Source organism: Myotis nattereri (assembly GCF_964212035.1).
Source record: "Myotis nattereri genome assembly, chromosome: 13".
NCBI classification, from domain to species: Eukaryota; Metazoa; Chordata; class Mammalia; order Chiroptera; family Vespertilionidae; genus Myotis; species Myotis nattereri.
In genome coordinates, this window is record NC_138088.1 from 4,760,380 (window position 1) to 4,773,478 (window position 13,099).

At 40.1% G+C, this 13,099-nt stretch overlaps 1 protein-coding gene across 4 annotated transcripts in view; it reads left to right on the plus strand.

The window, feature by feature from the left end:
- Nucleotides 1–13,099, plus strand: part of MAPK8 (mitogen-activated protein kinase 8) — a 105,322-nt gene that overhangs the window by 45,052 nt on the left and 47,171 nt on the right. For all 4 annotated transcript variants that reach the window (XM_081104832.1, XM_081104833.1, XM_081104831.1 and 1 more), the window contains exon 2: nt 11,782–11,952. In XM_081104832.1, coding sequence (XP_080960958.1) covers nt 11,831–11,952 — 122 coding nt within the window. In that variant the 5' untranslated portion in view covers nt 11,782–11,830. The remainder of the gene's footprint in view (nt 1–11,781; nt 11,953–13,099) is intronic.

The following is a 13,099-nucleotide window of genomic DNA, read 5'->3' on the forward strand; positions in this document are numbered from 1 at the left end:
TAGTCTCCAGCTATGCAGGTCTTGCAGACAGATGACAATTTTAGTGGCACTGACAAATCTGCCCATCACAGTGAGTTTAGGCCCCTGGAGACAGGAACCTACTATTCCCTCTATTGTATTAGTTCCTGCATTGTCTCCCATAGGGTGAACATTTCATATTTGGGGCAGACTTAAATGTTATTGTACTGAATGTGATCATGTGTTACGATTTAAGGAATTTTCAGGGATGATTTTGACTATGCAAGTTTTGTGAATTGTTTAGAAGAATGGAATCTGGTGTATACTAGAGTTAAGGTCAGTATGTAAAACAAAAGCCAGAATCATCTTGAGAGTTCCTTAACTCATAAAAGACACTATGAAATCTTTTGTGTACTCTCACACACACACTCACACACACACTCAAGAACATTAATTCTTATGCAAATTTAAGTTAGAGAATTACTAAACTAGAAAACACGGCATTAAGAAAAGTATGATGGCAGTAATTTAGTGTATAAGTAGAAAATTTTGTTTCTTCTTGCCTGTTGGCTTTACTTCATTTTGTTTTAATAATCAGCTTCTAAAATCTTAATACTTATTAGTATTTTATTTGTTGTGAGGATTATAGTAAGATAGCTTATGAGGTCAGTTGCTTAAATTTTAAGGTTAGCCATTATATAGATTTGTGTTGCAACCTTGTTATGTTGTAGTTTTCCTTATTTCCTTTTCTTCCCCTTTGGTATTTTAATAACATCTCTTTTGAGAAGTCCTGCTTCTCATCTGTGTTAAAGGGAGCAAAGGAAGAGATTTGTTAATGGGTCCTTTTATTGAACTTGAATGGAAAGGAAGGGAAGTAACATGGCCCTCTAGCTTTATGGTTGCAATAGGAATCAGTGAGAAAAATCCCAGTCAGAGTGTAAAACTGGGGGAATTTCCCAGTTAGATATTTTCTTTTGGGAGCTCTTTTGTTATCTAACATACCCCCCTCCCCACTCTCCCGCCTCAGTTTTAGGAAGATAACCAGTGCTCTTACCCATTATCTGTCTGTTCAGTGTGCAATCTCCATTGCAAAATCATAGAAGAATTTCCCTTTGGCAGTATACCATGAGTGAGAAGAGAGTAAAATTCTGGTTTTCTCAATTGGTGCTAGTGCCTGCAGTGACTGAAGCATGCAGCCTGCCTTGTGTGGGCCTGCAGTGTGCTGCTCAGACCTGGGTTTGCTCGCTGCTCAGAGGCTCTGTTCCCTCCTGCAGGAGAGCCACTAAGTGTTGTACTGCTTGCACACCACCCAGTAGGACTCTTCCTTCCTGAGAAAAGGAAAATCTTGTGTTGTGAGACACTGAAATAGCTAGTCAGCTACAACATTTTTGGAAAGGAGTGGGAGGAGGTTGCCCTAGAATGCACCTTACACTTAGGATATTGATTCTACTTATGTCAACTTAGTTCTGGACAGATCCCATTTCTGTATTAATTTTTTCAAGTATAATTGAAGAGTGAACTTTGAAAAATACATGGAATTTAGTAGATGCATTTACTTAGTGGCAGCTGAGATCTGCTCTAGAAGCCAGTTAAGGGCTGATATTAAGGGAGGGTAAATTTAATGTGAATTTTGAAACAATGACTTGATTTTAGTGTGTGGCCAAGAAACTCTTACCATATTCTGAAAGTCCAACTTCATTAGTTAGACCTAATCTTACAGTGAGTGCATGCCCACTATACACAGAAATATCATTTTGAAGCTTATTAAATACCTGCTAGAAAGTAGCCCTAAGCAGTTCCTTAGCATGGCGTGTGGTTCTGCCACCTTGGCCATAACTGGTGTAAAAATTACACAGCAATAATAGAGATTCAACTAGTCAATCACATATTTCTATTTCTCCCATCAAATAATCTTTGAGAGGAGGAGAATGATGGACAGTTTATAATGGGAACTTAGTTTATTCATCTGTTCTTCAACATCTATTTGAATGCCTACTATTTGCCAAATACTAGTCTGGGTTCTGGCGATTTATTCATGAACAGACCAAATTTCATGCTTTCTTAGAATTTACATTTAGGACAGAAAACTATAATGTAGTAAAATGTCCAAGTAGTAAGTGCTTTGAAGAAACATGAAACAGAATGATGGGGAGGGTGTGACTAGAGGTCCCATTTTATTTTATTATTTAAAATGTTTTTATTTGGAGAAACCAAGATGGCAGCATAGGTAAACACCGGAAATTGCTGCCTCCCACAACAACTTCAAAAATACAATGAAAAGACAAAACGGACATCATCCAGAACTACAGGAAGGCTAGCTGAGTGGAAATTCTACAACTAGAAGGAAAGAGAAAAGCACACTGAGACTCAGAAGAGCTGCGGAAGTGCAGAGGTACAGAGGCGCACGCGGAAAGGGCGGGCACCTGAGGACGCGGCTGTCTTTTTGAATCAGGAGGGAGTCACAAGCTCCCGACTGCTCTGAACTCCGGTTCCGGGAGAGTCTCTGGGGACCCAGGACTCATACGGGGAAAAACTGGACTGTCTGGCAGCGGGCAGAACTTGGAACTTGAGGGCGGCTTTCCCTCAGAGGTGCTTGCAGTGATTACCGGGACGCTAAGACGCGGGGCCCCTTAGGGCAGGGCTGAGGATCAGCCATAGCTGCTTGCTCCGCCCTTTGATTCCCTGCGACCCGACCCCACCCAGACTGTGGCAGAGGCTTTTGCATATGAATGCCCTGGCCCTTTGCAACCTGAAAATTACCTAACAAATTGCAGCTGGGCCAGACAGACCCAGAACTTCCAAGAGAAGGCCCAAGGCCCCACAGCAGCTTGCATTGCTTCACAGCTGGGCCTCATCTGGGCACCTCCAAACTCCAAAAAAGGAAGGGGAATCTGCAGTTCTCTTCGTAGCTCCTGCTGGGTAACCTCAGGCAGAGGCTAAATTAGCACCTCCTTAGATCCAAGAGCCAGTATACCCAGTGGTCAGAGTGGGACCATCCAGATTGCAGCTCCTCAGATCCATAAGGGACACACTCAGGGGGCAGACTCAGTGAGCACCAAAGCCCCACGGAAGCAAGTCTTTCCCCAGAAGGGTGTCTTCAGCACAGAAGTTCTTCCACTGCAGACACAGCTGATTCTATCTGCCAACTGGCCTGGAGGTCAATTCCTCCCAGTGATCCTACAACCATCAAGGCATAACTACAACAAGACTGTGCACAAAGCCCACAAGGGGGTGCACCAAGAGTGTCCACCTCAGGTAACGGGAGGCTGAGCCACTGGCCACTGAGCCCTACAGGACACGTAGCACACAAAACCACTCTACCAACACAGGGAAGCATAAAAAATGCGGAGACAAAGAAACAGGTCACAAATAACAGAAATGGAGGAAAGCAAACAACTGGATATAGAGTTCAAAACCACGTTTATAAGGTTTTACAAGAATTTTATGGAAACTGCCGATAAATTTAGTGAGACCCTGGAGGATATGAAAAAAGACCAACTAGAAATTAAGCATACACTGACTGAAATAAAGAATAGTATACAGAGATCCAACAGCAGACAAGAGGATCCCAAGAATCAAGTCAAAGATTTGAAATACAAAGAAACAAAAAATACCCAACCGAAAAAGAAAAACGAAAAAAGAATCCAAAAATATGAAGATAGTGTAAGGAGCCTCTGGGACAACTTTAAGCGTACCAACATCAGAATTATAGGGATACCAGAAGAAGAGAGAGGGCAAGATATTGAAAACCTACTTGAAGAAATAATGACAGAGACGGAGAGGCATTGATTGGACTGTCGGGCCTTGGAGGGAAGGTAGGGGAGGGTGGGGGTAAGGGGGAAAGATCAACCAAAGGACTTATATGCAAGCATATAGGCCTAACCAATGGACATGGACAATGGGGGGAGAGGCATGAGCGGGGGGAGGGGGAGTAAGGGGTAACGTGGGGATAAGGACACATATGTAATATCTTAATCAATAAAAATATATAATATATAAAATACAAAATATATAATTAAAAATAAAATGTTTTTATTTATATTAGAGAGGAAGGGAGAAGGAGAGATAGAAACATCATTGATGAGAGAGAATCATTGATTGGCTACCTCCTGCATGCCCTACCTCCTGATTCATAGGTCAGTTTTCAACCACTGAGCCATGCCGCTCCAGCTAGAGGACCCGTTTTAGAGAAACTGTGTATGTAAGGGATTTCTGGGAAGGTGACATCTGAGCAGAGTCCTAGGTAGAAGATGAAGCAGGGAAAGGCAGCAGGGAACCATCGTGAGGTAGAAGAAAGCGAGTGATACAGAAGAAGTACCTCGAGTAAAGAGTGAGATGATGTATTAGTCAGGGTTCTCCAGAGAAACAGTACCACCACGATGAATGGAAATATCTATTTATTATAAGAAATTGACTCACATGATTATGAAGGCTGACAAGCCTCAAGCTCTGTGGGTGGCATGCTGGAGACCCTGGAAAACTGGTGATGTAGTTCCAGTCCAAGTCCAAAGGCCTGGCACTCAGGAGAGCTGATGGTGGAAGTTCTAGTCTAAAGACCCAGGAAGAGCCAATATGGCCTTCAGCTGATTGAATGAATCCCACCCACATTACCGAAGGCAGTGTGCTTTATTCTGTCTATTGTTAAAATGTTAAGTCATCCAAAAACACCAGTCAGGTTGACACATCGAATTTACTGTCAGGATGGGGGAGCTGTCGGTGGCCAGCCACAAGCGCAGGATGGGTGAAGATAGACAAGAGCTCCACATCACCCCAGTGGCTTCCTGCCAAGGTTACTGGTGATTACAGTGGTTTTGATGTTTAAACTTTGTTGTGTTGCCTGAATTATTTTTCACTGTGAGGCCTGACTCTATGGCTGCGTTAAACTCACTCTGTTTTCTCCAAGTACTTTTTATATAACTATTTAGTTTAACTTGCTTGTCTCCACATTCAGGCTCATCCTTCCACCATCTTCTGGACGGGCCAAGCTGATAGCAGCAAAGTCTTGTTCCTTGTTATGCACATCACAGAAGTAAATCTGGACCCAAAAACCTAATTCACTCTCTTCTTTATTCTGCTAATGAAGGAAAACAATGGTGAAGATAAACAGGACAGTTTATTATGTAATTTGTTACTTTAAAAAAATCACATTCTGGGCCTGGCTGGGTAGCTCAGTTGGTTAGAGCATCGTCCCGCAAGGTTGAGGGTTCAATCCCCCGTCAAGACACATACAAGAAGCAACCAGTGAATATTTAAATAAATAGAACAACAGATCAGTGTTTCTCTCTCCCTCTCCAATTCTCTCTCTCTCTCTCTCCCTCCCCCCCCCTCTAAAATCAGTAATTTTTTTAAAAGTTCACGTTCTACTTATCTTTGTTTTAGCAGTTATTTATTAAATTCAAATGCTGCCAAGAGCTGACATGTTTTGGAAATCTAAGGTGTAGGAGGTAGTTCTGAAAGACCACAGTCTGGTAGTAAAATCTGCATATTTAAATGTTCAGTAAGTTTAGATGAAAAGTGGATTTAATTTGAGAATCCCAAATGCACAAAATCATGGGCTGATACAGGTCAACCGTCAACATCGACTGCAAGGCCAAATCGCTTGGAAAAGAAGACAATGCTCTGCATTTGGTGGGATCAGGAAGGTGTGGTGTATTATGAACTTCTAAAACCAGGTGAAACCATTAATACTGATCACTACCATCAACAAATAATCAATTTGAACCACGCTTTGATTGTGAAATGACCAGAATGTTCCAGAAGACACGACAAAATAATTTTGCTTCATAATGACGCACCATCACACACTTCAAAACCAGTTAAAGACACGTTAAAAAGATCTTGCCTGGGAAGTATTAACCCACCTATTGTATTCACCAGACCTTGCTCCTTCAGATTACCACTTGTTCCGATCGATGGCACACGCACTTTCTAAGCAGCACTTCAAAACATACGAAGAAGTGGAAAATTGGGTCTCTGAATGGTTTGCCTCAAAACAAGAAAAGTTCTATTGGGACGGTATCCACAAATTAGCTAAAAGATGGGGAAATGTGTAGCTAGCGATGGACATTACTTTGAATAAAGCAGTTTTGATGTTTCTCTTGAAATTCTCGTGTTTTCTTTGATTACAAAATCCGCTATTATTAACCAGTACACATAGTACTGTCACCCTTAGTGAGCTGGAGGTGGTGTAGGCTAGTGAAGGTGGTGTAGACTGGAGAAGGTAGAGGAGTGGTGAAGATGCAGGGCCTGTGCTGGCAGGTGGATTCGGTTTCAGCTAGTAATATTTTTTCTAATATACCTCTTGTGCAAGGGAAATCCTATATAATAAAAGGCTAATATGCAAATTGTCCCCTCAACCAGGAATTCAACCAGGGAGCAAGGCCAGATTGGCCCCAATTGGGGCAGGCCAGCTGGACCCCACCCATGCATAAATTCATGCACCAGGCCTCTAGTGAAAGAATAAGTGCACCTAGAGGGTATTATGCTAAGTGAAATAAGCCAATCAGAGAAAGACAAATACCATATAATTTCACTTAGATATGGAATCTAGACAATAAAATAAACTAAAACAAACTCATAGATACCAACTACAAACTGATGGTTGCCAGATAAGACAGGTGTTGGGGGACTGGGTGAAATGGTGAAGGTATTAAAAAATACAAACTGGTAGTTACAAAATAGTTACAAGAATGTAAATAAAGTGCAACTTTGCAAATATAGTTAATAATGTAATGTATGGTGCCAGGTAGGTACTGGACATATTGGGGGGATCACTTTGTAATATATAACTATCTAATCATAATGCTGTATATCCAAAACTAATATAAAATAATATTGAACGTAAACTGTAATTGAAAAAATTTTTTAAAGAAAAGAGAAACCACAAATAGAGAGAAAGTACATTTGACCTTGAATAACATGGGGGTTAGGAGCATATAACTTTTTTAATCCTTGCCCATATACTCCCTGACCAGGACTCCAACCTGCAACCTTTTGGTGTATGGGACACTGCTCCAACCAACTGAGCCACCTGGCCAGGGCTGGTGCATATAACTTTTGGCTCCCCGAAAACATCTTTGGCTTGGTATCCAGGACCATGTAACCTCCGATCCAAAACAATATAGGTATTTATTGAAAATAAATCCACATGTAAGGGAACATGCACAGTTCAAACCCATGTTGTTTAGGGGCCAAATGTTATTTGCAAATTGTGTGTCTGATAAAGGAATATATCCAGAACATAAAAAAAATAAATAAATAACAAAACTCTCTACACTTAACAATAGGAAATCAAGCAACCCAATTAGAAAATGAGCAAAACACTTGAACAGACACTTCACCAAAAATATACATACAGCTGGGAAAGGTACATAAGGAGATGTTTAATGTTATTATCCATTAGAGAAATAAAAAACTAAAGTCCTGATGAGATAGTTATATAATCCATTTATCTATCTGTCTATCCAAAACCTGTTAGAAATGCTAAAATAAACTACACTGTCTTAAATAAGAGTTGATAGGATGTGGAGGAACTAGATCTTTCATGCATTTCGGTGGGAATGCAAAGTTGTAACAGCCACTTTAGGAAAAGTTTGCCAGTTTCTTAAAATGTTAAACATGCAGCTGCCATATCCTTCTCCTGGACATTTACCCTAAAGAAATGAAAGCTTATTTTCACAGAAAAATCTGTAGGCAGGTTCATAGTAAATAGCTTTATTTGTAATGGGCAAAACAAAGGGTGAATTAATAACAAAGCTACATTCACACAACAGAATAATATTCTGTAAGAAAAAGAACAAACTATCAATATTCCACCAATCTGGAGAATCTCAATGGCATTATACTGAGTGAAAAAGGCAGTCTCAAAAGATTACATATTGCCAAAACCGGTTTGGCTCAGTGGATAGAGCGTCAGCCTGCGGACTGAGGGGTCCCGGGTTCGATTCCGGTCAAGGGCATGTACCTGGGTTGCGGGCACATCTCCAGTAGGAGATGTGCAGGAGGCGGCTGATCGATGTTTCTCTCTCATCGATGTTTCTAACTCTCTATCTCTCTCCCTTCCTCTCTGTAAAAAATCAATAAAATATATTAAAAAAAAAAAGATTACATATTATGTGATTCTGTTTATATAAAATTTTAATTGAAACAAATTATAGTGATGTAAACATAATTGGCAGCAGTATATGATTATAGAGAGGTAGCATGAAGGACTCTCTTTGGGGTGAGTTCTGTATCCTGGCTGAGATGTAGTTCCCATTAATATGTGTATGTGATAAATTTACAGAAAATCAATGTATGCATAAAATCTGAATAAAGTTTGCTTATAGTATTATACCAGTGCAGACTTTCTCATTTTGATAATGGTACAGTTGTTATGTCAAATGCTGTCATTGGGTGAAGAATCCCCACAAGTATTTTTGCAACCTGTACATGAGTCTAAAATTATTTCAACTAAAAAGTTTTAAAAAGTACACTGTTAACAAAATGGAAAGGCAGGCCACATAGACTGGAAGAAAATACTTGCAAAACATCTGATAAAGGATGTATATCCGGGATATATAAATATTATAATTGAACAACAAGAAGACAATATGGGCAAGAGAATGAATTAGCTGTGTCATATATATGTATGTATGGAAACAGTCCATGTGTCCAAATGGTATGTCCTCACAATGGAATGCTACTCAGTAATACAAAGAAGCACAGCATAGGTGTCCCTTAAACACAGCTGGGCAAGTGAGAAGCCAGGCAAAAAAATCATGCTGTGTGATGTTCACTTGGATCAAGATCTGGAAAAGGCACAGCTAAGCCACTTATTGGTTGCATTGGTTGCCAGGGATGGTTAGGAATAGAGGGCAGGGATTGGCCACCAGGGAAGCTTTTGCAGGAATAGAGATATTCTGTGTCGTGATTTTGATGGTGGTTACAGGGTTGTACACATTTATCAAAACTCATCCATTGCGCTGTGAAAATGGGTGAATTTCTAGAGCCTCTGCATGTGCTTTTTCTTCTGCCTAGAAAGCTCCCTTCTCTCTCCCTGCCTGGTTACCTCATACTCAGTGTTCAGATCTTGCTCAAACATTACCTCGTTAGGGGAATGAATCTTTTCCTGAGACCAGACTAGTGTGGGCTTGCTTCCATTGCCTTCATTGCTGTTTTCATGCCATAGTTTCAGCCAGACAGTTACTACACAACCGAATGTCTCTCTTTGTCTAACTGCATGGTCTGGAGGGCAGATGCGGATTACTGCTGTGTTCACAGTACCAGCCCAGAGCTTGACTCAGGCACCCAGTAAGCATTCTACACCTGGGCTTGAGTGAGTCACGTGCTCTGTCTCCTGTCCTGAGTGGCAGCTGTGGCTCCTGGGCAGGCTGCTCCCTAACCTGGTCATCCATCTGCTGCTGCACTGTGTCTGGAGGGTCTGGTGGCTGTCACTGCTCAGCTGCTGTCACAGGTCTGTCCAGACTTCTGTGTGAGCACCATGGACCCCACTCCTGATGTCGGACCACCCTTTTCTGAGACCCCTCTTCTGAGAAAGAAGCCTCTCCTTGCTATTGTTACTCTTTTAACAGACAGGGAGACCTGTCCTGCATATGATCCTGGCTCTATGCTTTTTCTTTATTTCCAGCAAGTTGGAATCTGAAACACAGCCTTTTTATTCCCTGCTCTGGTAACAGTAAGTAAACTGGTGAGGCACCAAGAGTACCTCCTTCTCTCTGATCCTCTCTCCCTAAGGAGAAGGGGTCATGTCTTCCATGGAGCTTAGAAAATCTGATCTGCACACAGTCTGGCTACTTGAGGTTCACACATCATCAACTGCTCTGGGCTCGGCCTTGGAGCTCACGTGTAGATCACTGGAGACCATTGTAGTTGTTTCCGGGCCAAAGGCAGCCTCAGTTTCCAGGATAAATATGGAGAATATTTGATGAAGGGCCTGACACTTTCCTGCATTCCTCTTCTCACTTCTGCCTTCCTCCCTATTTCCCTTCTGGTAGGTAAGGAGGGAATCCAAATTAAGGTGGAAGTTGGTCTGGATGACCAGTACCCATATTGGGTCATCTGTGAACATAGTGTTGAAATCATTACCAACTCTTTCCTTTTCTGCCTACTTAGGCAGAATTTATGAGTGTTGCCATTCCAGACAGTCCTCTCGAGTATTACATGACTAGTTTAGTTATTGATTATGGAAATGTTTCTCTGGGTCTTTAATTTATCCAACTCTTTAGTTGCTTGCAATTTGTCTTTTTTTTTTAACGCCTATATTTTTTGGACTTTTTTGTTTAGTGTTTTTTGTTTTTTTTTAATTCCATCACATCTAAGAATCCTCACTAATTGTAAAATTCTCTATCATCTGGATTATTGCAATAGATTACTAGTTTCCCTCTTCCAACTCTCTTATTCCCACCTTCCAGCGGCCTCCTCCTTCTCTCAGCATTCAGCTGTTAGAACGAACCCATTTCATTCATTAGCCTCCACATGGTAGGCACAGCACAGTGCTAAGTGCCTAGCATGTGGTAGGCACTTCATATTTGTTGAGTTAATTCTTTGTCTTGTAAGTCTTATCAGGACATTATTTTCCTTTTGTTAGCATTGTTTTACAACTCCTCCTTCCCGCCACACAAACACAGTGATTCTGTAGACCTAACTGATTCCTTGGTTTATTGTGGTACGTGGGGAATAGGTTGGAGCTGATTTACGGCATGCCTTTTGTTTTAGGCCACTTTCATCCAGTAAGGATGGAAAACAGGCTTATTAATAACCAATACTCAAATGGGTAGAGAGGGACTGCCTGGTAATCAGGTAGAGAGAAAGAGCTGTGGCCAGAACTTAGGTCATGCTTTTGATGCCCCAAACGGTTGTACCCTAATATAGTAGATGCTTCTCTCTCTCTCATATTTTCTCATTTTTAAAGTAATATTATCTTATATCTTCTTATTTTTCTACCTCTTTCAACCATTCTTTCAACCATTACAACTTCGCATGTGTCACTACTGGATGTTGCGGGGACAGGCTCTTGTGGGGACAGCGCTGTGCTGCTCTGTGTTAGGCAGGGTGAGACGTGCTAACCAGCTTACTAGCATGGGCATCTGTCATCCTCCCGGGTGACACTAAATGAGATTGTGAATTATTTTCGAATGAAAGTTTCTCAATTTCTCACAAAAATTAAGGTTTCAGTACTCTATAACAAACACATAAAAAGGACTGGTTTCAACCCTAACTGGTTTGACTCAGTGGATAGCGCGTCGTCAGCCTGCGGACTGAAGGGTCCCAGGTTTGATTCTGGTCAAGAACACATGCCTGGGTTGAGGACTCGATTCCCAGTAGAGGATGTGCAGGAGGCAGGCAGTCAGTGATTCTCTCTCATCATTGATGTTTCTCTCTCTCTTTCCCTCTCCTTCCCTCTCCAAAATCAATAAAGATGTATTTATAAAAAAGAAAAGGACTGTTTTTAAATTGTATACTGTGGAAGTGGCCTTGAAAATATGTCTTCTTATAATTTACTTTCTTTTTCCAGTTTTCCAGTAAGTTAAGACATGTACTAGTTTGCATATTAATACCAATGATTTCTAGATTGGAGATACTGTTTATTCTAGTAAAAATTTTGTGGGTTTTTTTTTTTTCAATTATCAGTTATTTCCTTAAGTATAGCAGATGCTAACCAGGCTCTGTGATATTTTTTTTTCCTAAATGTTTTTCTTTAAAGAAGTAGCCCATTTAACATGATCTAGCAGTTAATGTTACCTTTAGTGAACGAGTGAGAACTTGAATTTTAAGATTGCATGAATTCATTTTGTTAACAATATATTTTATTCCATTTTGCAGCTTCTTGGTGAATTTTTGGATGAAGCCATTAAATTAATTGCTTGCCATCATGAGCAGAAGTAAGCGTGACAGCAATTTTTATAGTGTAGAGATTGGAGATTCTACATTCACAGTCCTGAAACGATATCAGAATTTAAAACCTATAGGCTCAGGAGCTCAAGGAATAGTATGGTAAGTTTTTACTTCCGAAAATTAGGCAAAGAATCATTAACTCTATTACTTTCTCTTCTCATAATATAGATACCTTGGTGTAAATGTTTAATTTGCCTCGAAAAATTTAATTAAAACTATATAATTTAAATGAAAGCTGTGATGCAGTAAGTTGTTTTGTTCAGGGATTAATGTTCTTTTTTATTATTCATAAAACACAACCATAAATCAGCACCTCCATCTTCAAGGATAAATTATGATTAAATGCTTGGTTATAAACCATGTAGAGACAAATATCTGTATCAGGAGAGAATAAGTGGGTGCTGGTTGATCCCATGTGTACATCCATTCCCAGAGTTAATTGTTTATTAAGAAGCTTCTTAATCATCACTTTCCCACTATAATGAAACTGGAAGTTCAGAAATCTTCCTCTACTCTGGGGAATGAAGTCAGCTATATCATCTAACTGTGTTTCAAAACTCTTAGGTATTTTTAAAATTTAATTTACAAGTAATTTCTATAAAAGGCCTAGACTTTATATATCAGCACCATTCCTTATAAACTAAGGCAGTCCTACTCATGATTTTAGATCACTAAGTTAGCACATAACTAGTGATTGGGGAAATTTTCTAAGCCTCACTCAAGCACAGTTATATCTTCATTACCTCTTCTTGAACCGGATTTGTTTTAGAATCTATTAAAAAATCATGTGTTTATGACCCTGCGATTCTCCCGGTTCTAGAAAAACTCCTGCCCATGTACGTGAAGAGAAATGCATAGGGCTGTTCTCTGCAGCACCGTTTATAAAACAGCATCAATCAACAGGCGAATGAATGGGAAAGCGTGATATATTCATACAGTGAAATACTGTACATTTTAAATGAACTAGAGCTATATGCATCAATAAGGATAATCCCAGAAGTGTAGTATTGAATTTAAAAGCAAGATACAGACCATACTTATATTATATATAGTTTTTATATAGTTTAAAATAGGCAAACAGTACCATATGTTTATTGTGCATACGTATGTAGAAAAGTACGAAAACATTCATAAACAGCAAACTCAGGATAGTGCTTAACTGAGAATACAGAGAAAGAAGGGGGCTTTACCTATAACAATATATTTCTTTTAAAAATCAGCCTGGCCAGCGTGGCTCAGTGGTTGA